The sequence below is a fragment of the Diabrotica undecimpunctata genome, chromosome 10 (genome assembly GCF_040954645.1).
Source record: "Diabrotica undecimpunctata isolate CICGRU chromosome 10, icDiaUnde3, whole genome shotgun sequence".
Taxonomy (NCBI): domain Eukaryota; kingdom Metazoa; phylum Arthropoda; class Insecta; order Coleoptera; family Chrysomelidae; genus Diabrotica; species Diabrotica undecimpunctata.
Genome location: NC_092812.1, coordinates 70,192,668 through 70,217,529, shown reverse-complemented (window position 1 = coordinate 70,217,529; position 24,862 = coordinate 70,192,668). Strand labels below are relative to the sequence as shown.

At 32.6% G+C, this 24,862-nt stretch overlaps 1 protein-coding gene across 3 annotated transcripts in view; it reads left to right on the top strand.

Annotated features, from left to right (window-relative positions):
• LOC140452371 (uncharacterized) overlaps positions 1–24,862 on the top strand; it is a 116,052-nt gene that overhangs the window by 69,664 nt on the left and 21,526 nt on the right. Inside the window, exons 5-7 of one of the 3 annotated variants that reach the window (XM_072546578.1) lie at positions 491–681; positions 16,935–17,750; positions 24,249–24,646. In XM_072546578.1, the coding sequence (XP_072402679.1) occupies positions 491–681; positions 16,935–17,750; positions 24,249–24,646 (1,405 nt within the window). Of the gene's footprint in view, positions 1–454; positions 682–16,934; positions 17,751–24,248; positions 24,647–24,862 lie in introns of all 3 variants that reach the window. The other 2 variants (XM_072546576.1, XM_072546577.1) reach the window with 2 other exon arrangements.

The window sequence follows — 24,862 nt, the reverse complement described above, 5'->3', positions numbered from 1 at the left end:
TCCACTGTTGTAAATAATAAATACCTATTTCTAAAATCTCCCTCGTATAAACAATGGTAATGTGTTCTCGTCGCAAGGATTTATCTTGTTTAGTTACTAACAATTCCCCAACTAACGTGCAACAGTGGCTTCCTCACTTCGCTTTTAATTTAACGTGTTCATCAGACCTAAACAATTGTTATTCTACCTTTCATCGGCAACGCATGCCCCTTGGTGCACTGCTATAATTTTAAGTACTGTTAACTGTGTTTTGTTCAACAAAAAATAAGTAGCTGTCACAAAGTACATATATATGGAGAACATAAACAAAACGAATGTGTCGAGTGTGTTTTTGTGGATATGGTTCTGGTTAATAAGGCGTTTGATTTATCTCATAGATAACATAATTTTCGTTGATTCTGGTATAGCTGCTGATTATTATTATTCTCTTTGTCAACAAGAGTGTTACGTATAGTGTTATGTATAGAACATTCACGAAGGGTTGCTTCAGCTTCCGGCCAGACCATGCCCGTCTTACCCACGACCCACGATGAGGTTGCAAGACATGACTTTGACACCGTTACCATCGATTCATACGGAATGAGTCCCTTGGCTTTGCAAAAAATTAGGGAGCAAATGGCTTTGAGTCTGGAGCGAACCAAGCAGTTGGAGGACCAGATTAAGACCATGCACAAACTAGAGGTGAGTTGTTGCACTATCTATTATTTTTTAGCTTCCCGGCAAGATTATTAAAAAAGCTTATTTTAAATTAAAACAAAAATGTTGCAAATATTTTAATGTATATTTTAAAGAAATTAACACTTTAGAGATAACTGATAACTGACGTAATGTAGATAACCGATTCTTCCTTGCCTTGACAGTAAATATTGTGATGTTCATAATAACGTAACCTGGTTAAGATTTTTATCAAAACAATTACAACTAGTTGTTGAGGTTATGTTTATAGACCAATCAAATTAGTAAAAAATAAGACTTTTTTCGTCATAACTGTATAGACGGGTTTGACAGTTGAAATGTATAGTATGAGATAATACAAAAAGACTTTTCTAGGGATTCATCAATGTTTTAGTGGAAATATTTTTAAATAATTTATTAAAACACCAAACCCATTATTTTGCTCATAACTTTAATTTCAGCCCTGAATGTTATATTAATTAACGCAACAGTGATTTAAAAAAGGGCTATTCGTCGGCTTAGTGATACAAAAATGTATCTCAAAAATGACTACTTTTCAGGAGAGCTTATTTAAGGTTTTTAAAAAAATGATTTGCATTTTGTAATGAGCTGTAGTTTATTCTCAACTTTTTTGTTCCGAATTATTAAACTTAGAAATGTATTCTTTACGGTAAAACAATCATACGCAACAATGGATAAAATGTGTTTTCAAAATTTCAACAATTAGATAAAGTAGCGGAGATACATTTTTGTGTCCCTAACTGAAAAGTCTATTATTGTAGAGACATACGTAGGTACCATTGTATTTTAGAAAAGCTTAATTTTAATCATATTACAAAGTCATTTGTATTTGAGTAATATTGATAAATTTCGAGAGATGAACATACTGATATATATATATATATATATATATATATATATATATATATATATATATATATATATATATATATATATATATATAATTAAATAATATAATAATTAAAAGCACAATAGAATAAAATTTATTAATCTCTACCTTGTAGTACGATTAAGACTAAGCTTTTCTAAAATGAAATGGTACCTACTTGTAATTATTTGTTGCTGTAAAACTTTATTTAAAATAATAAAATATTTTTTTTAACATAAACTTTGAAAACATTTTCAAACAATAAATTTAATTATGTCAATCACTTTGCCAATCTGATTGATTGTCCTTATTGTTGGTGAGCAACAACTTATAGAAGAGATGATACTGGAAAGGAATAATGTCTTTATTGTACAGCTCTTCTAAATCCTTATATTTGTCCTGTTTTATTGGCCCTTGTCCTTCATATGTCGTTGTTAAGTTTCATCATCATCATCATCATTTGGCTCTACTACAACTCTATGTGAGTCTTGGCCGCGTTTACTATTCCCTCCATTGTTGTCGGTCCTGAGCAGCTATTTTCCATTGCTGTATTCCCATTTTGCGTAGATCACCGGCTACTGCTTCCTTCCATCTCTTTCTTGGGCGACCAACTGACCTTCTGTCATCGGCCTTTCCCAGAATGTGGCGTTCAGGAGTCTTTCGTCACTCGATCTTAGTATGTGGCCCGCCCATCTTATTCAGTTTGCTTTAATGTAGCGTACTATGGTTTCATCTCCATATACTGACTGGAGTTCATCATTGTGTCGTCTTCTCCATTCCCCTGTTGTCTCTTCTCTGCAAGGCCCATAGATAGTCCGCAGTATCTTTCTTTCCAGTACCAGTCATTTTGGCGTTCCCGCTGTCCATGTCTCGCTTCCATGTGGGACGAATTATTGTCTTGTACACTCTTATTTTTGTTGGTATTGAAAGTATTTTTGATTTAAGTACGGTCATTAATGAGAAGTATGCCCTGTTTCCTGCAATGATCCTGGCTGCCACGTCCTTTTCATATTTATTTTCAGATATTATGATCGCTCCCAGGTACTTGAATTCTTTGACGACTTTAAAGTTGTATTTATTGATTGTTACGTTTTGTCTAACCCTTGGTCTTGGGTTCTTCGTAACCAGCATGTACTTGGTCTTGTCCAGCTGATTCTCCAAGGGAAGGTAAATGGTAAGAGAGGACCGGGAAGAAGACGCATTTCCTGCCTTCAAAATTTACGAAAGTGGTATAACACGACTACCACTGAACTGTTCCGCGCTGCAATAAACAAAGTAAAGATAGCCGTGATGATCGCCAACATCCGGAACGGATAAGCACTTTAAGAAGAAGATACTACTACCATTGATGTCCACTTTTTTATTTTTCATTAGAATTTTGGCAAAAGCTTTGAAGTCATAATTTTTTTTCTGTCCAATCTCATGTATAGTGTATTTTGATTTCTTTGACGCCATTCTTACAATGGAGTACCACCCAGTGGGGTCAAATATGTTCACATTTTTTTATGCTTCCTCAATATGACCATGGACAGAGTCACACTCCATCATCGAATGGTCAGGTTCAAAGAAGCAATGGGCAATTTTTGGAATCTCTAATGTCAGAACAGCGTAAAGCAACATAGCAGATACATTTACGTTGCGGTTTTGACCATCACACGTGTCGCTTATTCTTAATCGTCACCAAAAAATATATCCTCACATTGTTCATATCCTGATACATTAGGTTCATTGGTAGAAACATGGGAGGCACTATCTGATTATGTCACTTGTTGTGATGAGAGCGGTAAATTATGATTATGTGTTTTATCATCTCGTACCGATTTGTTAAGAGCTAACAAAACTAACTTCTTCCCTCTTGAATCCATTATTGTGTAATAATAAAATTATGAAACAGTATTATAACGATCTCTACAATAATTAACTTAAAACTGATTCACGTATTTACGTCTTCACAGTTGTAACAGAACTGAAAATGCAACGGACCACCCTGCTAAACATAATAAACAAATTATCAAATCCACAGTTGCTACCTGCAATCACCATTCAGTGCAATAAAATTTATGCCACAAAAATGTAACTCAATATCAGCTTATTTATAGTACGAAAACATAGTATCCCAGAGATGTAACAGCACTTACATTTCTGTGAAACTAAAAGATTGCTAAGAAATGTAGATACGAAAACTCCTTACTGGGGTTTTAAGTGTTCGGAGAGATACAGTTTTGTGTCACTCAATAGAACTCACTAAAGTAAGTTCATGTTGTAGATATCTCAAAACGGGAAAAAATGTAATTACATTTTTGTGTCACTAAGCCGACGTATTTTGAGCACTAAAGGTCGTAGGACCTCTTTTCTTTTAAGTTTTGTTTTTAACCAGCTTTCCGAATATTTTTTGCCATTTAATTTGAACTAAATTTTACGGAGTTATCAGCAGGATAAATTATAATAGGATTTGACAAAATAATAGGATTTTACATCAAACATTTTACGTTTTATATTAAATTAAAGTTATAATCAAAACATTTTATTTACAAACCATATTAAAATATAGTTAAACTAGATAACATTACACTTTTTGTCAAAGCAAGTGTTCGATATGTCCACCATTTGCTTTAATTCATTTGTCAATACATTCCATAAAAGATCGTCTCATATTAAATAGCATCATTGATTCTAAAGAAACTGCTGCAGTATTTATTATAAGTATTGTAAGTATAATAATAGGTATTCTTGGGATATCTTATGAATTAAATAATTATATCAATTTCTCACCACATGACCAAGGAATATGACTACCAAGATCAATCCAACGTTCAAGAAATTTGTATTTAAGTATGTTCTCACTGCAATCTCTCTATAATGTGGTGGTGTACCATCTTGCATAAACCACATATTTTGCCTTAAGTTTGATGACAATTCTTCCAACAAATAAATAAAATTATTTCGTAAAAATGTAAATAAATCTCTCCATTCAAATTCAAGGTAATTCGCATGTCCGTAAAAAATTATTACCAATGGTTTTAAATCATACGTTTATTTGAAATTCATGTTGAAAATGCCCTTCTCTCTTAATATGAGGATATTCAGTATCTCAGAAATGATTTTTCTTTAAATTAAAAAGACCACGGTGTGTAAATGTAGCTTCGTTCGTAAAAAATATTCTATCGACAACGGAATGGTCAAGATTTTACCTTCGGACATCATTTGCAAAACTGCATCTTAAAGGTAAATCTGCTGACAATAGATTTTCTTCTTCTTCTTGTGCCACTCCTATCGGAGATTGGAAATCATCAAGGCTATCCTGACCTTGTTTAGAGCTGACCTAAAGAATTCATTAGTGGTACAGCCAAACCACTCTCTCAAATTACGCAACCATGACATTCCTCTACGACCTGGATTCCGTTTTCCTTCTATTTTTCCTTGCATTATATTTTGAAGTAATGCGTATTTATGTCCTCTCATCAGGTGACCCAAATATTTGAGCTTTCTTCGTTGGGTCGTTGACAAAATTTGTGGGTCTTTCCTATCCTTCGCATTACTTCAAAGTTTGATAGATCTCGAAACTTTCAATATTTTTTATGTTGTTCTGTTTGAGAGTCTAGGCCTCTACACCGTATAATAGCGTGTTAAATACGTAGCTCCTTAGCATTCTTAATCGTAGAGGGATGCTTATATCTCTGTTACAGAAGAATTTGCTCATCTTTATGAAGGTGGCCCTGGCAATTTCGATACGTCTTTTTGTTTCATTGTTTTGGTCTCCAGTTTCGTTTATTAAAGTCCCCAAGTATTTGTAACTTGATACTTTTTCAATTTGAATGCTGTTTATACTAATAGGTGCTGGTTGTGTCATGTTCTTACTGAAGACCATATACTTGGTTTTTTTGATATTGATACTTATGCCATAATTGTTGCAGGCAATATTTATATTTGTAAGTAATCGTTGTAATTCTTCTACTATTCTTGCAACTAGTACAATGTCGTCTGCGTATCGAATATTATTTACAACCTCTCCATTGATTACGATTCCTTCGTTTGCTTGCAAAAGGGTTTCCAGGCAGATGCTTTCACTATAAACATTAAATAGCATCGGTGACAAAATGCATCCCTGTCGTACTCCTCTACGTATTTCTATTGCTTGTGATATCTCATTTCCTATTTTTATAAACGTTGTGTACTTACTTGAGAATCATCGTCAACGCGAACCATTACTTCATCTTTCTGATCAGGCGTAATGATTTTCGGTCGTCCTAAGTTATCACGTTTAGGACGAAATGAACCACCTGCGGGTCCGATTTGTCTCCCTTTCTGAAGAGAGGTATTAGGATGCTTGATCTCTATTCTTCAGGAATTCTCTTGTGTTCTATTATTTTTTGGTTAGTTTAAGTAGTTGTTATCAATTACCCAATACATTCTTCATCGAAGTGTCAAAAATGAACAGAAAATACTTAGAACGTTTTTGTTTACACCGATTCAGTTATATTTCAGATCGAATAGGTACATAATATATAGTAAATTAATTCGTTATGTGAACTATGCACACTTGTGATTTATTACCTGATTCAAATTTTTGACTTTTTACCGTGCTGTGAAATATTAAGCAATAGATTATACACCGAGGTTATTCCTGTATACTAAAATTATATAATAGTGTGCAGTTGATCCAACCCCTACGACCTAACGGTTCACTCGTAGGTACTTGACGGTAAATATCCTATGAATCACTCGATGTTGATTATTTAATAAGTTGTCAATTTTGCGTTCCATACCTTACAATATTGGATTTCAACATTGAAGGTTGGAATAAATAGAAAACTAAAGTGCACGCTAGTCGTAAAAATTGTTTCGTATGTAGTGGATTGTTATACTTGGTAAGTAGTAAGTATCTTAATTGTTACGCTTTATTTCGCATATTATACCTATATACTTTTACGTACTGATTCTTTGAAAATAACACAGTTGGTTATTTTTTGATAATCAATTCTTGTTTATTATTTTGACAGTTGAAAAGTAGAGCATTGTGTGAACTGTACACATGTTAAATGTCAAACAATTACTATAAATATATCCATTTCTTTCTCCGATCTCTATCCGATGTTGTCATTTTATTTCAGCGATTTTTTAAGATCACAGCTTCTTTTATGTAAGATGGACTAATAATATTCCTTTCTCTCTTGTATTCCCATGATAGATAATATAAATTATCTGCTTATTCCCTCACTCACCAGTTAACATTTTAGTCGAATGGTAGATATAGACTGAAAATGTCAGTTTAAATTTTACCATTTGCTCTAACGTCTCCAACTCTTGTTAAATACTTAATTTAAGTCGCTAATGTAAATATGTAACATTTTTTTCGTTTATTCCAAGATCTGTGCCTCGTAGTGGCGGGACAAGGGTAAGAATACAATGGTTGCCAGGGCAGTCATTAAAGAAGGGATCTTGTCTTGTACAGTAAAATGTAAGCGGGTGCGGGTAATATTGCGCGTTGGTTGCGCTATAAAATCTTTTTAGATCATAGCAAAACTATTATCACAGGAAACGAAGCATTTAAAAATCCAAAAATACTGGATGCTATTTTTCAACTGGAATATCTGGGGAAGTCAATAGAAACGGCGTACCATCTCGTGACTATTTAAATTTGTACTATTTCAATGGTTTTTTATTAACATTTAAGCAAAAAACGACTTTTTCATTCATTTCAATACTGTGAAAAACGTTCTACAGTCGACTTTCTTGAAAATAAAATGATACTTTCTATATTAAAAAATGTTTATAAACAAAAAAGTTATTGTAAATTAAACATTGCTAAGTAAGCAATTTTTTCAATTATTTATAATTATTAAAATAAACAATAAAATCAATTAAAACACATTCCACAATGTGAGTTTTATGTAGTTACTATATTTGTGAAAGATGGGCCCGATCAGTGGAGTAGTTTTTAAACAATTCAATTTGTTTATCCCATTTTAGAGAAAAAGATCATTTTCAAATGGCTGTAACGTGTTTTGTTAATACTTAGAATGGTTTTTTGGTCTGATTCTGTTCATAAGATCGTAAGTAAACGTTTTTTAATTCTTAATTGTTTACTTACAAATAATTGATGCAAAATTAAGTACTAGTTTTCGCGTTATAAACGATTTAGTTATCTGCGCCGTTTTTACCTTTACAAAAAAAAAACAAAATACATCATCTGAAAGGTTACAAAAAGAACACATCTTAAAAAAAGAAGAAGTTTGTACGATACATAGAACCGGAGATATATTTTTTTAATTCATAGGGCAATTGTTTATAAAATGGGAAATCGCATTTAAAGTTTTGCGTGACTAGGATTTGTAATAAAATGCCCTATAATATAACGCCTGGGTATTATATAATTCTGAAAATGTTTAAACTATAGTCCATTTCCATCATATTGATAGCACATTATGTATGCAAATCCCTAAACTGTTGATACGGGTGACTCAATGAAAAATAGATATTTGTCAACAAGGTTACAGAAGTATATAGGAAAACAATTTTAAATTGAGTATGACCACCAGGTATAAAGGTTGAAGCAGAATAGAATACAATAGTTTTGAGGGTTACTAATCCCTAAATAAAGTTGCCAGTGTCGGAGTGATGGAGATTAACAGGTACTAATGAATTTGCAAGAAATTTAAGATGTTTATTTTATTGGTTATATATAACATAATGTGTGGCCGTAACAGGGGCCGATTTGTAAAAAAATGAATATTATTTTAATCAAATTCCATTTCAGATTCACTGCTTTCTTCAGAATCTAAGGAATCTTCAACTCCAATGTTAATTATTACCGGTTCCAGCATGGCATCAGTCATATTATCCAAATTCCACATTTTATTTTCTTCCTTGTGAGCATGACTAACAGCATTTTCCGAAATTTCTGGAGTTACTTTTGATAAGGAATAGTCTAATAATTGTTGTAAGTCTTCTAATTTAAAAGTTTTGTTGTTGCGTCCGACTTCACCCTTTACTTTAAACCATATATTTTCTATCGGATCCAGATCACAGTGGTATGGGGGTAAACGTAAAATAATTACATCACGGTTTAATGCCATTTCATCAAATATATATTTTTTATAAGCTGCTTTATGTTGCCTTACAATAGGTAATAATTCCTTTTTTGTCGAATTCTGCTTGTACTCAATTGCGTGTTTATCCAACCATTCGATTATCTCTCCTTTTTTCCATGCCGTTGTTGGCAATTTTTCTGCTAGTCTTGAATGGTAGAGCTAGCATTATCCATGACTATGACAGAATTTTTTGGAATTAAATCCAACATTTGCTCAAAATATTCTTCAAAAACGTCAGCAGTCATTTCCTCGTGGTAATCTTTGGTTGATTTTGAGGCAAAACTTAATAATCCACCATTGACAAAATCGTATTCGTTTCCAATATGGGTTATTATGAGTCTGCGTTTTCCAACGGGAATATTGTTTATTCCAGTAGATACCCCTTCGATGAATGCCTGACGGGAACTTTTCACATTTGTATCAACCCATAGATATGGTACAGTATGACCTTCATTTAGCCAAGTCTCGTCCAAATAAAAAATTGTTTTCCCTTCTTCTCGGTACTTTTTAATAGTTCGTAGATAATCTCGTCTCCAACATACAATGTAATCTTTTTCAATTAAAACGGATTTTCTTCTATTCTTTTGCCAACGAAATCACATCTCTCTCAATAGTTCCCATAATTTCTTGTTGCTTATGATTGGTAACTCTTCGTTTTTCTCTAATTAATGTTTGGATTTTGTCCAATGTTGAAAATTCTTTGTTAAAAAAAAATGAGTGGACGCTGCGTCTTATCGTGTTTTTATGTATTTCTTCAATTTCCAAGAGTTTACTCCCTCCACTCTTCTTGGGAGATGAAACAGTTCCTCCTTTTCTTTCTTTTAGGAATCTATAAATTGTTGCTTCTCCAATACCTGTCATATTTGAACACATGTTAACGATTTCACGAACATTACTTAAAGGGCGTTGATGTACAAGTGCATCGTGTACATTTAATATTATATTTTTCTCTCTTAGACTGAAGGCACCTTTAAAACTACACTTAACCGGGATAAAACCTGTTGTCGACGTCATTTTTAAATGCAAATAACAAAATATCAACACCAAAAACGTAGGTAGGTAAGACATGAACAATGTACATCTACAAACTAAATGGAAGATGCAAACAATTTCTAATTTATATTATTGGCATAAGCTGTAATGTGGCATAAAAACTACTTAAACTATCATTAGTGAAGCCTTATCAGTAATTCCAGGTAATCGTTCAAAAAAGGTATTCTTTTTGTGTCAGGCGATAACTTGTATAGAAAACAATAATCACCTTTAAATTACTGTTTACATTAATTTATTTCGTGAAACATTGAATTCTCTCGTTAATCACCCGTGTATAATTAACAATAATCGTGTGGCATATATACCGACGTTTTTTACGCACAAAAAAGGTATAGTGAGATTAGTGGACACTTATTTTACAGAAGATTTTTTAAAAGATAATGAATTGTTGACGGTATCTTAAAATAATAATTTTTTTTATTTATTTCAAAACAAGTATAGGGTGACGCCTATGGTTTTTTGACCTGTTGAGGATTTGCATATATAATGTGCTATCAATATGATGGAAAAGGACTATAACACCGTAGATCATGTATTAAATGTTTATGTTTTTAAAGTAATAAAAATAATAATATTTTTTTACAAAAAAAAATAATTTACCTTACCCTTGTCCAAATAAGCCGTTATATTACTGAATGTTTCAGATAGATATTGGTCTATATTAAATTCGGTCGATGTATGATTACCTGGTTGTCTAACTTTGGTGTCATATTTCATAGTAATGCATTATATTATGAAAGAAATAATGTTAAATACATTGATAGGCCGTGTGCTGACATAAATGACAAAAAGAGTAGATGGAAGTACAACTTTATTGTTACAAAAAAATACAAAATAATGCTTTCACTTGCTTAAAATAAAAACAAAAAATGCTTTTATTGTTTAATTTGACGTCAGAAGACAAGTCAATATAAAACATTTAAAACTAAAAAAATGTTTAAAACTATTGTAAAAGGAACTAAACATTACATTAATTCTGGAAGTTGTGAATGGAAAGATTCACATGCATTGGTTGTTCTCGTAGTTTCTGATGATTTTGCAGCCCAGAGTATCGGTGGAAATGTTGAGTTTTCATCAACATATGTCTCAACTAAATAATCAACAAAAGAATTTCGTTCGACACTCTCGGGCATCTCAATCAGATCAAAAACTAAACAATCACCGACTTCTTGGTGATCTAGAAAAAGAATACGAAAGCAATGACCAATCCATTTTCCCACTTCAGTTCTGTTTTTGTAATCATTTGTTAAGCCAAGTTCTTGAATTTTACGCCACCAAGCCTGCGAAAAATGGAATCTACATCCGATTATTTTAGATTGACCCCAAACTGATTTAACAGCCTTATGAATTGATTTTTCAAAATCAATGACAATATCTTTTGGAAGAAAATTTAAAGTTAGCTCTGAACATTTGGTCCTTATCAAATTGAAACTTGTTTCATATGTAGATGATAATTTATCTGGCTATAAACAAAATACTAGTGGAATTGTAGTATCCATGAATTGTAAACATTTGATAATAGAATTTTGGGTAATATTTGAATGTACCATCCATATATATTCTAGAACACTTACATAAATGTCTGAGATTTGTCTTACAAGATATAATAGTCAATTTTGCCCTTTTATCATTTACCAATAAAAAGTTTTCATTTCTAGACGTGATGATAGGGTACTCTAATTTTTCCAATGATTCTAGTACTTCTTCTAACGTTTTCTTCTTACATTATAAATACTTCGTTTCACTGATTTCACATTCATAATAGTTAAATTGGTATTTTCTTTTTCACTTAAAACGCGATGTAAAATTTTCCTGGGTTGAGTACTTATATCTTCTGCAGCTTTACGCTTAGCTGCTACTCTTACAAACTGTTGTTGAATGAAGTTGGCCTTCAGATTTTCATGAGAATGGTTTAAGTTTTGTCAAGAAATTACTACATCATCCCCAATTGTGTAGAAGTAATTTTCTTCTTACATTATAAATACTGCGTTTCATGGATTTCATAATAGTTAAATTGGTATTTTCTTCTTCACTTAAAACGCGATGTAAAATTTTCCTGAGTTGAGTACTTATATCTTCTGCAGCTTTACGCTTAGCTGCTACTCTTACAAACTATTGTTGAATGAAGTTGGCCTTCAGATTCATTCATTCATTCATGAGAATGATGTACGTTTTGTCAAGAAATTACTACATCATCCCCAATTGTGTAGACGGCAGCGTTACAACCTTTGGTACAACATCTCCATCGTGATTCCCCTTTTTTTTAACTTTTCGCCAAAATTGATTTTATTAGTTATTCACGAATAAAAGAGGAAACCCCATTTTTCGTTGCACTTTTTTTCACCACCATATGTTTGTCGAAATTCTCCATAACGTTTCAAGTATACATGATTTTCATAACACAATTCAAGACTATAGCAATATAAACACTTTGAGAATATTTTCACAAATGAATAAACTCGAAGATTCGTACATATTTATATATTAAATATTAATTGCTTCTTTGAAGAGCATTACGAAAATTTACCTGACCCTTTGGACGAACTTGTATATAGGTTATTCCACGAATATACGACTGTTTTGGATTACTTCGACAACGAATATTTTACTGTGCAAGTAGAAGTATGAAGGTAACCTCAATTTTAGAGGCTTGGACGAAAATGCATACCTTCTTTTATTACACTCATTATTTTGGACGAAAGTGTAATCGCCGGTTTTCTTGTCTCAACATTAAAACGCTAAAACTATTTATGAACAAAATTCTTATACCTGTGAGAATCATTATGAAATAAAAATATGTAATAATATTATTTGTTAGACTATAACATTATGTCATAGTAGTGAGCTTAGTACGGATCTATTAGTTTCTTGTTAATCGGCTTTTTCATTTTTTCAATATTTTTTTGCATTACTTAGCTCAAATGGCTCCAAATACGCTTTTTGGATAGATATCTCTGTATTTTCTAACATCTTCTTTCTCTTATTTCGAACAGAAATTTCTTTAAATTCATCCTTGTAAGATGTTTTATAGAAAAACGAAAGAGGCTGTCCTTTTATGAAGTTTAAGACTTAGATGTCATTCCAAATGACATTGTTTTTTACTTCATCAACATTAAAATTGTATACCCAATTATCTTGTAATCCCTTAATATCATAAAAAAATTTAACGTCAAACTATAGACTGTAAAAGGAGTACATACTTGTCTTCCTTGCTCTTTTTATTGCAGCCATGTATTGAATAGGAGAATAAATAGATCCAATTTTTAAGTCTCTGTTTCTTTGTTTTTCTATAAGGCTGTGGACGTTATCTGCCTCGTTCTGAGTATGACCTTTTATCAGATACTTGTAATTGTTTTTAAATTTATAATTTTTGTTATGGCAAACATGTATAACGAGGCTAAGTACCTGTTTTTGTTTTGGCCTCAATAATTGTCACATATGAATGTCACGTTTATGTCTGCTTTTGCTGACACAATTTTTAAGTAATCAAGAACACAGCTTCCGATTTCCACAGTACCTCGCTTAGCTTGGGTCTCATCCCAAAAGTAACAATGTACGTCTCCATAGCTTTTATAATCATCGACATTATCGTCAGTCACCTTATTTAGTTCAGTAATTGTACAATTGTAGCTGTTTAGTTTGGACTTATAATAAAAACATGTTTTTATTATAAGTCTCACCATTGGACAAAAGTTTCACCATTTGGACATTGTATAATTGCTTGAAGATCATAACAAACGCATAAATTTTACCCATCAACGTTTCTTCGGTCTCTATTTGTCTCTAATCGGCTCAATTTCTTTTCTTCCAAATAATTTTCATATTTTTCTGTAACATCACCTCTTTGACTCCCTGATGAATTGCTAAACTGCAAACACAGATCACACTGATCTTTTGCGGACGGAAAAAATCCTAAATTAAATTTAATTGTAAATACTTCACAAAAAGTGTGGTAGAGCCCACTTTCTTGTCCTTTATGTCTCTGTATTTCCATAAAATCTCTATATAAATCACGAATACTTTTACCGCTACTAATGTACTCCCGGGTGGTGGTTGCTCTTAAATAATGAGACTCTATTCGAGGGATTGAGTTTATAAACTCTGTAATATCACTCACCAACTTGCTGCGTGCAGTTTTATGACTTATGCTTTCCTCTATTATCATTACCGACGTAGCCACCAGTATTTTTACTCTTCTGCACAACTGTTCGAATCATTCTTTATGTAATATCAAATGTGTTGGTGAAGAACGTTTTACATACCCTTATTTTCTCATTTCCACAATTCAAATAGATAGCATTATTTGGTTGTCTTGGTTGTTCAGCGTTTGTATATTTGTACCTAGGTTAAACTGGAGCCGTACTAGATAATATAACCATCCGCTGTACTTGTATGTCTCCTAATTTCCAAAACGAATTGAAATGTTGCAATCTTTGGTTTTCATCCATTTTTTCACTGCCATTATAAGGATATTATGACAAATGCAAATATTTGGTTTAATTTATAGCTATCCCACATACTCTGAGTCTAAATGTTGTCCAATTCTCAATTGTGTTAAAATTCAATCAGTTAGGTGTGAAAATCTATAAAAAAGAGATCTACCTGTTTTATGGAATGATCCCGTGTTTATTTAAGTATACATTTTAATACCTACTTACATTTTCATGTTCCTCTATTTGATTTGGTGTCACCAGGTCATCTGGTTTATGTAAAAGATTAATAATTTTTTGAGCTCGTGATCCCATAATTCTGCAACAACACAATAAATTGTATGTAGTTATTCACATTATGTATAAATATTTATGTGAATATTTCATTAGTATAGAGGCACTAAACTTTATATTTCGTTACATTTTATATCTTACAGAGGCACAATCATTACTCGACTTCAAGTCTGTGGTTTTGTTTGGGTAACACAAAGACATAATTGAAAATACATGTAGAAAGTGAATGATTAATTTGTAATATACCAATTTGACATGCGTACACATTATACCCGTAAGTTATGTAATACAACGGCATAAGACTAAACACAATAGAAAAAACAAAATGTGAAACTTACCAGAGTTTTCGTCATACAATGGCACAATGCTGAATATGACAACAAAACAACGGTTTGCAGTCGACGAATACTGATACGACACTGAATTCGTCGATATAGTCGGATGAGCGGGGGGAAAATCGCATAGTTGAAAAGAGACACATATAGGTTTTTCGCGCACTATTTCATCTTTCTGTCTTTCTGTCAAGGCCAATGGATAGAGTATTAGATTTTATATCTGTATCAGACTAAAACTCAAAATTCGAAATTTTTGATTTGTGCCTTTACTTTACTAAGGGTGCGAAATATTGTGCTGAGCACAACGTCCTATATGACAGTAAAAATTCAATGAATATAAAGAAACTAAAAATCATAATCTTACGAAGTACTCATCCAGAAACAATAACTTTCTATGTTCCTTCTTTCGATTGTTCGATGTCTCCGATTGAAATGGTTTTTTCTTTTGACCTCTTTTTCTCTTGCGCCTTGTCTTCGATGCACTTGGATTCACAATAATATTAAATGAATCATGTTGTTGAGAAATAGAGGCAGTGTTTACGTCAATTGATGACTCTTGTATAATACAATAAAACTTTCTGACTGATCTGATGCACCAGTCACTTGAATCACTATTTTGTAGTGGCACGTATTCTTCATCGTCTGACTCATTATTTTCTTCAAATTCAGATTCGCCTCTCGAAACATTTTCCTCTATTTTTCGTATTTCTTCAAGAAATTAAAGTTCTAACATTTCACGTCGAGACATCTTTCGAGTCGTCTTGACTGTTCACAAATGAACGAATGTTTCAATATTCCAGAAACGAGAATGAGCAGAATCTAATAAAGCGCACGATAAACAAAAAACTTTCAAGGAGCAAACACGATATAACAAAAGACCTAGGAACAAACGTACATAAATATAATTTTACCCATCCGACAGGAAGTTGAAAGAAAGAATCGTCTAATTTCCGAGAAAACGATAATAACTGACACAGCGCCAGTTTAACCCCTTCATACTTCTATGGTCTGTTTGTTAGAAAAACCATTTAATAAACTGAGTAAACAATATTTTTTGTGTTAAATAAGGCTTTGTCTCAAAGTATTAAAAGTCATAAAATATGAAATTATCATTGCCACAACTAAAAAAACTACAATAACCTCAAATGACAACAGCGGCCAAATTGACCCTTCCGACTTTCTAGCGTTAATGTTGTTAATTAAAGTAACAATGATTAAAGAAGGCTATCTTGGCTCCTCAGGGTCGTAGGACTTTCTGGGATAATCAATTTCAATTTGGCAAACTGAAACTTCTTAATATTTTTATAGCTGAATACATCTGATATTGTCCCTATTATCACGCGAAATTAAAGTTTAATTAACAAATTAACAAAAATAACTTTGCAAACTCTCAATTTAAAGGATTTTCTATGATTTTTTACTAAAATTGTGTCACTTCCATAGAATTTACCGGGCTTCCCTTTAGTATTTAAAATCAAATAGCTATCTTACGAGTACATTGTTTATATATTGTTTATAAGTAAACAATGACGTTTAATCTTTTGCATATTTTGTTCATCACATATTGTTATCGCCAAATTGATCAAAAGCAGTTGTTAGATACCTTTATCAAAGATTGTCTTTGAAAAATCGTTACTTCCCTGGTCTACTATTCTTAAAGTATTCTGTCATTTCTGTTATACATAAGAAATCATCTGCAACCTCCATCATAATTTAGTGAACACAGTTACCTTGCACAGCTGTTCTAATGAAAAAAATATTGATTCTTGATAAATGTCGACCTCCTTATAGCAATAATCGTTTAGAAACAGTTTTTGTTGCTCTACTTTTGAACTTTCAAACCCTAGTACGGGTTCTGTTATCATTTGTCTGCGAATGAATTTAATACAAACACTCCAACAGTAATAAAAGAGCGGGTAAGTTGTTTTTATTCATTTTGCTTTAACATATCTGATGTGAAAGATTTGAATTATTTTCTTTTACAATTTTATGTTTCGGTTTTGTGTTTATCATTGCTTATTTTATGTGATTCCAACATTCTCTTTACTTCTTTTAGATCGGTTATTTATATTGAGGTGTTAGAGACCAGAAAAAGTGTTAATTTTTTTCACATTCTCCTGAATATAAAGTCAATTGTAGTTGCATGTTTTTATTAAATTTGTTCCAGGAGGAGGTGAACTTGTTGAAGGATGAAAATTGTAGGTTACGAAATAGTTTGAAGTCAGAAAACGGAAAAAATCAAACCACAATAAATGACAATTATATCGAACATTACAAACGACAACGGTCTCAATCATTTACAAACGTTAACAATTTGGAGATCTCAATGCGAAAAGAATCATCTCCTCCACCTCCACCGCCACGAAAAGATTTTGGAGTGATGTGTGGGGTGTTGACAAGAAACATAGGAGTAGGTAACCAGACGCCTAATACAAAGAATGTTTCTACGGCTACTTTTGATAATGAATTCGCTGATAAGTGGCTGCCAGAAAAGGTTAAATTTCTTAACAATCAAAACTTGAAGTCATCTAGTAAAATCACAATATCGAAAGAAACGCAAACTGTAGGACACAAGCCAAGCACAGATAAAGGTGTTCAGTTCCAAACAAAGAGCCCCGTTGTGCCCAAGTTCAGCACCTACACGCAAACTACAGCAACTAAAAAACAACTAGTCGATAAAGGGATCTTAGCCACAGTCAAAGTATCTCATATTTCTGTCCAGAAATGTGTTGAATGTTACTCTATAGGCACTTCAAATGATACAGTAAACGATGTCATTTGCGAAAAATGTAATGCTCAAAAAAGATCTATAGCAGTAGGTCCTGAATCTAATGAAGATAGCCATACATCGCCCATATCCTTAGCGTCCCTTAATTTGAGAAGCAAATCGTTCAATATGGGTGAAGATCGACTTAACCTCACCACTAAAACCCGCTCCATAGCATCACAATACGAATCCAATAGCATCAGCAGAGCTTGTCAGGTAATTCTTATTGTACGATTATAATATAAAACTGTTGCTATTATTAACATAATTGATTGAGGCTGGTACAATTATCAATTTAATTGGTTTTTATAGACTACAAGATCTAACTACATTTTTAAGGGGTCATTTGACCCAGCTTGAATCACATATAAATCAGTACTACAATATGTAATAACAATTTTAGAAACTACGCCGTCAATTTTTATTGGTACAGGTGGCTACAGAGGTATCAAGGGGGTATTTTGGTCAAACATTTTTGTACAGCATTTGTAACTTAGTAGGTAATACAAAAGTAATGACCTGCGACATAATGCCGTACAAAAATATTAGTACCAGTAGCAGAGACAATCTTTGATTTTCTGATTACTATTTAGATATTTAGATTACTTTTTTTGCAGTGCCGTACATATCGGATGGTACAGGGATGATAAATCTAGGGCGCAACCCTCGATTTTAACCCCTATTCGTTGAGGTCATTGAAAACTTTACGGCATCAATTCCAAAAGATTACTTGATGCGTAAAAGAATTTTTGGCAACTATGCCGTCTAAAAGTTGTGGTTCTTGCAAATGTTTATAAACAGTTATCTGTATTTGGAATTAGAATTGTTGTTTTTTCGGTAATAATTATTTCTTGTACGGTAGTCACTTTTTTGACAAAGTATAACTAAAAAATTATAGCCAGTTATAATAAACGGTACAAATTAAAAATTTGAAAAAAAAAAAAAATTTTAAAATTGAACATATTTTTAAAGTACCCTGTGGTGTATGTTATGTAATATTTTAAATACAGTGGCTGTTATTAATTATTTAAAAGTAGACAAATAAAAAAAGCAATGCCGTACATTTTTAACTGATTGATTTTGCACAGCTGATATGAGTCCGCTAGATGCAAAACTTTGTATTTACTGTATAAGTCAAACTGAGTTATTTGCAAAAAACTGATAAATTTTGCAAAAAACCTTAGACATAATAAATGGCACTTTTTTGTGATAGATAAATGCTTTATTAGGTAAAATATAATGATTTTTTTCTTAGAAAAGTTATTGGGTTTGCTAGAAAAGGAAGAAAAATTTGAAAATACCGAGTTTTGCAAGTGAACTATGTAAATACAGATTTATGCAACTAACATTTGCAAATACATGATAATAGTCAACCATTAACGATATTAGTGGTTGTTATATTAGTCTGTTTTCTAAACCTAGTGTGTTAGGAATAAGGAAGAAAGCATGTGGAAGTAAACTTTTAGTGAAGTTTATTTTTATAAGTACAAAAGGTATTACAAATTATAATATGTATATATTTATATTAATTCCTAAACTATAAGTTCCTCTGGGTCCTCATCATCAATATGATCATTTTCTGCAGCACTCTCGTTATTATTTGCTTGTACGCCAGTATCTATAATTTTATAAAATTTGAGATCCGGCTGGTCTCTCCAATTTTCACCAAAATGGTTTCTAAGGAGAGTGCCTATGGACGATTTATCTCCTTTTTTCAATGAACATCCAATCTGTTGTAACTTTGGTTTCAATAAAGAAATCTTTTTCCCTTTTCGTATTATAGACTTGCTGAACCGTATGTCAGAACGATAAAATATTTCCCCCCTTACCGTAGCCATATAATCTTTGTCCTTAGAAAATATAAATCGTTTCGTTGCATTACATTTAAAATGCCACTGGGAAGGTTTTTTAACAACAACGTCACTCGTCTTTCTCCAGTCTGATATCTGCCAGTCTTTACCAACTCTCAGCACCTTTGAGTGTTTTCCAATTAGGTCTTCATATTCTTTTCTGTTTATTACAACGTTCTTCTTTTTTATCTCCCTTTCTATCATACCGAAAATCCTATCTGGTGGCAAAAAGGAATGACCAACAACAGGAAACGTAAACTCCACTTCCTTGATGTGACCAGGTGCTTCATAAACCAACCAGTAGATTATCATAGACATCATCGTGCTATTTTTGTTCTATCCACCACATCCATCTGCAAATAGGTGAACTTTTTCGATTTGATTTTTAAAGTTGAATTTTATGAGAGTATCATGTACAGCAGAGGCAACAGCATTTGAATCTTTTGGATGTTCAAACTCCAGCCACACATATGACGTCACATTTGCAGAAGAAAGATGGGATTTCGAATTTCCAGCCACGATGGTGAAATTATAAAAATTTATTTGCTGTGAGAAATAAGCCGCCTGGTCGGGAAGCTTTGGCAAAGAAAGATTTTTTTGACAATCAAAAGAAAATATTTGTATGTTATGATTTGATTCATTTTTTAACAAAGAATAAAAGGCTTTAGCTCTTAACGTATGAACTCTCTGCTCTGTTATAACCTTTAACTTTTCTTCTTCTGAATTTTCTTTTCTCAAAATTTCCTTCGCTCTGAGACACGCAGAACAAGCATCTACTAAGGGAGTGCCGAATGATATGTTGTAGTGTTCATTAACGTATGTTCGGAAATATGATAACTTAACAGAATGATGTGGATGACGTTGACAATACATTCTGTAAAGCTTTGTAAAATTCAGATCACATGGAAAATACAATCTAGTCGATCGTCCTCTATTATAGTGACTCTCTGCACCGTTCAAACGCCCCATAAATGTTTGGATAGATAATTTTATTGGATCAAATCTACCTTTTGTTGTATCTCCCCCTCTTCTCTCTTTTGGTATTTCACCCCGGATAACAAACGTTCTTACAACACGCTCTATTCTTTCAGAACTTAAATGAGTTATTCCAAGAAATGCTGTCTTGCATACTCTTAAAAGTCCACCCTCTACTGATCTCTTGGGCTTTTGACCTTCACAAAATTTCAGCAAAAAAATATCTTGTTTTATTTTGTCAGTTGTTGAATACAGATTATTATGGAAACGCTGAATGTCTCGCATCTTTAAATCTATACAACAATACACTTTCTTTGTATGGTTACAGGTGGGAAAACCGGGTAAATCCTTAGGTTAATGCCTAAAAATATTGACAATAAGTCCCAAACCTATCTAGTTAATTGTAGACACCTCTTACCTCTTAAGTTTCATTACATTTCGTTTCCATTTTTCTGTTTGTGCAACTCGTTTTCTCCCTTTTCCTTTTTCACAAGGTCTAATATGCACATGAAGATCCATAATGTTAATTATTTGCAATAAACTTGGTGTTTTTAGTACTCAAATAACAAACAGTGAAACCGGTAATGGCGATTGATGGAATAATTGACATGTGCACATGAGACGTGTCATGTGACTCAAACAATGTAAGCGATTGGCCAATTGCAATTACACAGTTATGCAACTGGCATAGGCTGACAAATACAGAGTTTTGCGTCTGATTCAAGACTTCTAATGCCTTTTTCTTAGTAAATACCTTACTTTGCTGCTGAATTTCTACATCAGCAGATAGCTATAACATGTGACAAATAACTGTCAGCTAAAACTCAATTTTTACAATTTTTGCAAATACAGAGTTTTGAATCTAACGGACTCATATAGTCTATTCAAATGTTACACTTTGTAGAGCTAATATGTAGCAAATTCTCTACAACTTTTTTCAGATTACTTTTTGCCATAAAATGAAAAATAAATAAGTTATAAACAAAAATAACTAAAACTTTTGGAACAAATTTTATTTTGCGCCTTATAACTTTTTTTTTTAATCATTTTACGATAAAATGACATCAGAGCAATATTATAGAGGGTTTTCCAAAGAATAATTTTTCACTAAAAATAATTTCATTAATTTTTCTGGATTTTACAGCGCTCCGAAGATAAACGGGTTCTTGATTACTCATAAGAATACATAAAAACGGACCATTAGAGTTGGTTTTCTATTATATATTTTTTTATTCATATCATTTTCAATCAATTTATTATTTTCTTAACATTATTCCTATGTTATTATTAAATTATTATCTACCCTTTCCGTCTCAAAACTTATTATTATTAATTATCTTAAGATAAATTTCTTGGTAATGAAAAGAACAAAACAAATAATAGACCTTCTCAAAACTGCTCTTCAATTTAGGCACTTGGCAACCTGAAAAATAATAATTTTCATATGAGTTTTCCAGCCTCAAAGGTGCGTATTTTTGCTTTTTTGAGATTTTAATTTTGTTATAACTTGAAAACTATCAACTTTAGAGAAAAATGACAAGAGACTTTTTTTGTTTAAAATGACCCAAGAAATCTAAAAAAATTTCTCGGTGCAAAAACCAGTTATTTTTGGAATTTTTTTGGTACGGCATTTTGTTTTTGTTGATAATTGATGTCAATATTAACAAAATATATCAATGCCGTACAGAAATTTTTTATTGTAATATCCCACTTATCAGAGGGAAATTAATTTTCCTCTCATAAGCACATGTACCGTGAAAAATGTACGGCATGTCCAAAAATGTTATTATTTTATGCAACTAAATTTACATCAGTGAGTTTCATATTGGCTCAAATGACCTCATTTGTACTACTTAAAAATCAAGGGTTACTCCCTAGATTTCTCACTCCTGTACCAGCCGATTTGTACGGTACTGCAAAAAAAGTAATCTAAATAATGATCCGAAACTATGTGTATGAATGCCTTCTTCTTCTTGTAGTTCCTTCTCCTATCGGAGGTTGGCTATCATCACAACTATCCGTACCTTATCTGCTGAAAAGGCTGCTCTGAAAAGATCTATTGAGCTGCAACTCTCTTAGGTTTCTTAGCCAGGAAATTATTCTTCTTCCTATGGATCTTTTACCCTTGATTTTACCTTGCATTCCTCGCAATCCTTTTGTAGCCTTCTTAACACTTCTGCATTTGTAACTCGTTGGGTCCATGGTATTTTTAAAATCCTTCTATAGCACCACATCTCAAATGATTCCAATTTCTTTATATTATCCACTTTTAGTGTCCAGCTTTCCATTCCATACAACAAAGTCGAGAACACCTAGTATCTTAAGGCTCTTATCCTCGGCTCCAGAGGAAGGTCTCGATTAACAAACATTGTTTTCATTTTTATAAATGCTTGTCTTGCAATTTCAATGCGTGTTCTTATTTCTCGACCTTTGTCATTGTTTTCATTTACCCAGGTTCCCAGATATTTGTAGTTATTCACTCGTTCTACTTGTTTTCACTCGATATCTAGCCTTCCTACTGTATGTTGCTTAGAAATAATCATGCACTTGGTTTTCTAACGTTCATTTGTATTCCATATTTTACACTGACTTGATGTAATCTATTTACTAACTGTTGCAGTGCTTCTAGACTGTCTGCAAAAACAGCGGTGTCGTCTGCGAATCTTATGTTGTTCAAGATTTTTCCGTTTATTTATATAGCTTGTTGTTCCTCTGATATTGTTTCCTTAAAAATAGCTTCGCCGTACAGATTGAATACAGTAACCTGTATATCTCGACTATCCACATTGTTTTCTTTTAACATTTTTACGAGATTCTGATCTCGTACTCTATCAAAAGCCCTTTGATAATCTATAAAGCAGACATAGAGATCCTGATTCATATCTAGTCGTCTTTGCGCGAGAACGTTAAAAGCGAACAGAGCCTCTCTCGTTCCTAGTCCTCCTCTGAATCCAAACTGGGTGTCATCTATATCTTCTTCTATTTTTTGTATAGTCTTTCATGTATTATTTTGAGTGTGTGGCTTATTAAGGAAATTGTTCTGTACTGAGAGCATTCTGTCGCATGTACTGACATTGGTAGTGTTACAAACGTGGACAGCAACCAATCTTCGGTTATTACTCCTGTTGTATATACTTTGTTGAACAGATCTTAAAGTATATACAGTAGAAAAGTATGAATGCCGTACTGTATTAAATTAACGAAAATGGGGTCAACATTTTTCGAAACTCAAAGATTGTCCCTGCTACTGGTATCAATATGTTTGTAGGTCGCAGTTCATTATTTTTGTATTACCTACCTAAGTTATAAATGCCGTACAAAAATGTTTGACTAAAAAACCACCCCCCCCCCCTTGAATGGTAATAAGTTCTGCACCTTATCTGTGTAGTCATCCGTACTGATAAAAATTGACGGAATAGTTTCCAAAGTTGTTATTACATATTGTACTATTGATTTATATATGATTTATGCTGGGTCAAAGTCAAATGGCCCTTAAAAATGTCCCAAGAGCTCGTAGTCAAGTAACTTCTTTAAAGATGATATCTTGCTTCAATATTATATCGCTACTTTTCGTAAAAGACAATTAAGTATTCATTTTTTTTGTATCTATATGTTGTGATGTTTATGTACTTAGGACACTAAACATTTTCCTTCTTAACTACATTTTTAATGAATTTATGTATCTAGTTTACTAAATATTTTGGCATAGACATTTGTCGCCTTTTCTTTATCTTTGCATCCTAATTTCATGTTCGGTAGTGTCTGCCGATACATATTAAAAAATCTTGTAGAGCTCAGTACCATCTAAATTGTATTTACTGCAGATATGTTGAAATAAAAGAAGATTTGTTTTTTTAAACGGTCAGATTTATATTTTCTTTACTTATAGGCGAAACTTAAGAAGGATTCTTCTACGAAATCTTGCCAAGCTGAAACGAAAATGACTGACAAAAACACCCAGTACGTAAATTACACTGTCTCAAGGCATACCGATACCCAAGACTTTATATCACCAAAGAAAAACGTCAGTTGTGAAGCAGTTGAACAAAAACCGGAAACCATTGAAGTGGCTTGTAATACCGCGACGGATTTGCTGACCTGCGTGAAATGTGAGAAAGAAAAAGAAAAGGAGGCGTTGAAGAAAGACGGAGGCAGTCCCACTCCATCTAGAATACCGCGACCACAAATTCCTACTACTCCCGTAGAAAATAGGAAGTTCAGGAGACAAGATACGTATACTAAAGTATATTCACCAACTGAGAAAGCTGCATCACCTACTAGTCCAAGGTAGGTTTTATGTCGCTAAATTTTCGATTCTATTGAATGATTTTTTTTTGTTATCTATTCTTTCGTGACTCCTTAAAGGCCGGTTTGTTCACTACGTTTTGTTGGACAGGACAAATCCTATCTAATAAATCGTGGCGTATAAACAGCAAAACGTACTTTTTGTCGAATCAAAATGAAATCCAAGTCAAATTGAAGAACTGATGGTAGAAACATAAT